The sequence below is a fragment of the Asparagus officinalis genome, chromosome 5, assembly GCF_001876935.1.
Source record: "Asparagus officinalis chromosome 5, Aspof.V1, whole genome shotgun sequence".
Classification (NCBI taxonomy): Eukaryota; Viridiplantae; Streptophyta; class Magnoliopsida; order Asparagales; family Asparagaceae; genus Asparagus; species Asparagus officinalis.
In genome coordinates, this window is record NC_033798.1 from 31,221,860 (window position 1) to 31,222,721 (window position 862).

The 862-nt window shown below is 36.4% G+C and overlaps 1 protein-coding gene across 1 annotated transcript in view; it reads left to right on the forward strand.

Moving 5' to 3' along the window:
- LOC109842758 (WD repeat and HMG-box DNA-binding protein 1) overlaps window positions 1–862 on the forward strand; it is a 6,506-nt gene that overhangs the window by 3,918 nt on the left and 1,726 nt on the right. Inside the window, exons 6-8 of the mRNA XM_020411637.1 lie at window positions 289–423; window positions 541–596; window positions 696–841. Of these exons, the coding sequence (XP_020267226.1) occupies window positions 289–423; window positions 541–596; window positions 696–841 (337 nt within the window). The remainder of the gene's footprint in view (window positions 1–288; window positions 424–540; window positions 597–695; window positions 842–862) is intronic.

Sequence of the window (862 nt, forward strand, 5' to 3'; positions counted from 1 at the left end):
TTGTGAGGCAATTGGTATGTAAACCCATAAAGCATTCAATTTGTATGAGCTGCCACAATATTTCAATTATTTCTGCTATTAGCAAAAGCAGGTGTTTAAGGGTTCATTGAAATGCAGGAGGTACCATTTAGAGTCTCTTTGACGGTGCTTCTAACTTCAACTTTATGTGAACCTAGGCCCCAGGAGACTTCTTAAACTTCAAAAGAAGGGGGAAAAACAATACATTCATATTTTGTCTGATTTTATTCGATTCAATTAGTGGTTGACCCACTCTGCTGCTGGTTACAGGTTCTAGAAGTTAAAGTGTTTAACATCTCTGAAAGAACTCAGACCATCACATCTCGTCTTCCTTTGACTCCCAATGCTTGTTTATCATGGTTTGGCTTTAGTGAAGAGGGACAGTTAAGTGCGTACGACTCCAAGGTTGGTCATGCTAGAACTCATCAACTATGCAATATTATCCCTTTGTTTTGTTTTCTGTAAATTCTTCTTCTTCTTTATTTTAAGGAAATAAACTTATTTGATTAATGATGTATGTAGGGGGTACTCAGAGTGTTCGGTAACCTATATGGAGGCACTTGGCTTCCAATCTTCAGGTACCACTTATGGTGATATTCAGTATCTTACAAATTTTATTATATTTATGTCTTTTGCTATCTTGATAGTAAAGGAATTAAACATGATCACCAATGCAGTGCTAGCAAAGCAAAGAAGTCTGAAGACGAAAACTATTGGGTAGTCGGTTTAAACGCAAGCAAGCTGTTCTGTATTGTGTGCAATTTTCCTGAAAGTTACCCAACAGTAGGACTATACTCTTCTCTGCACCTGTTGAATTTTCATTTTATTTTGTCTTTCTTTAATT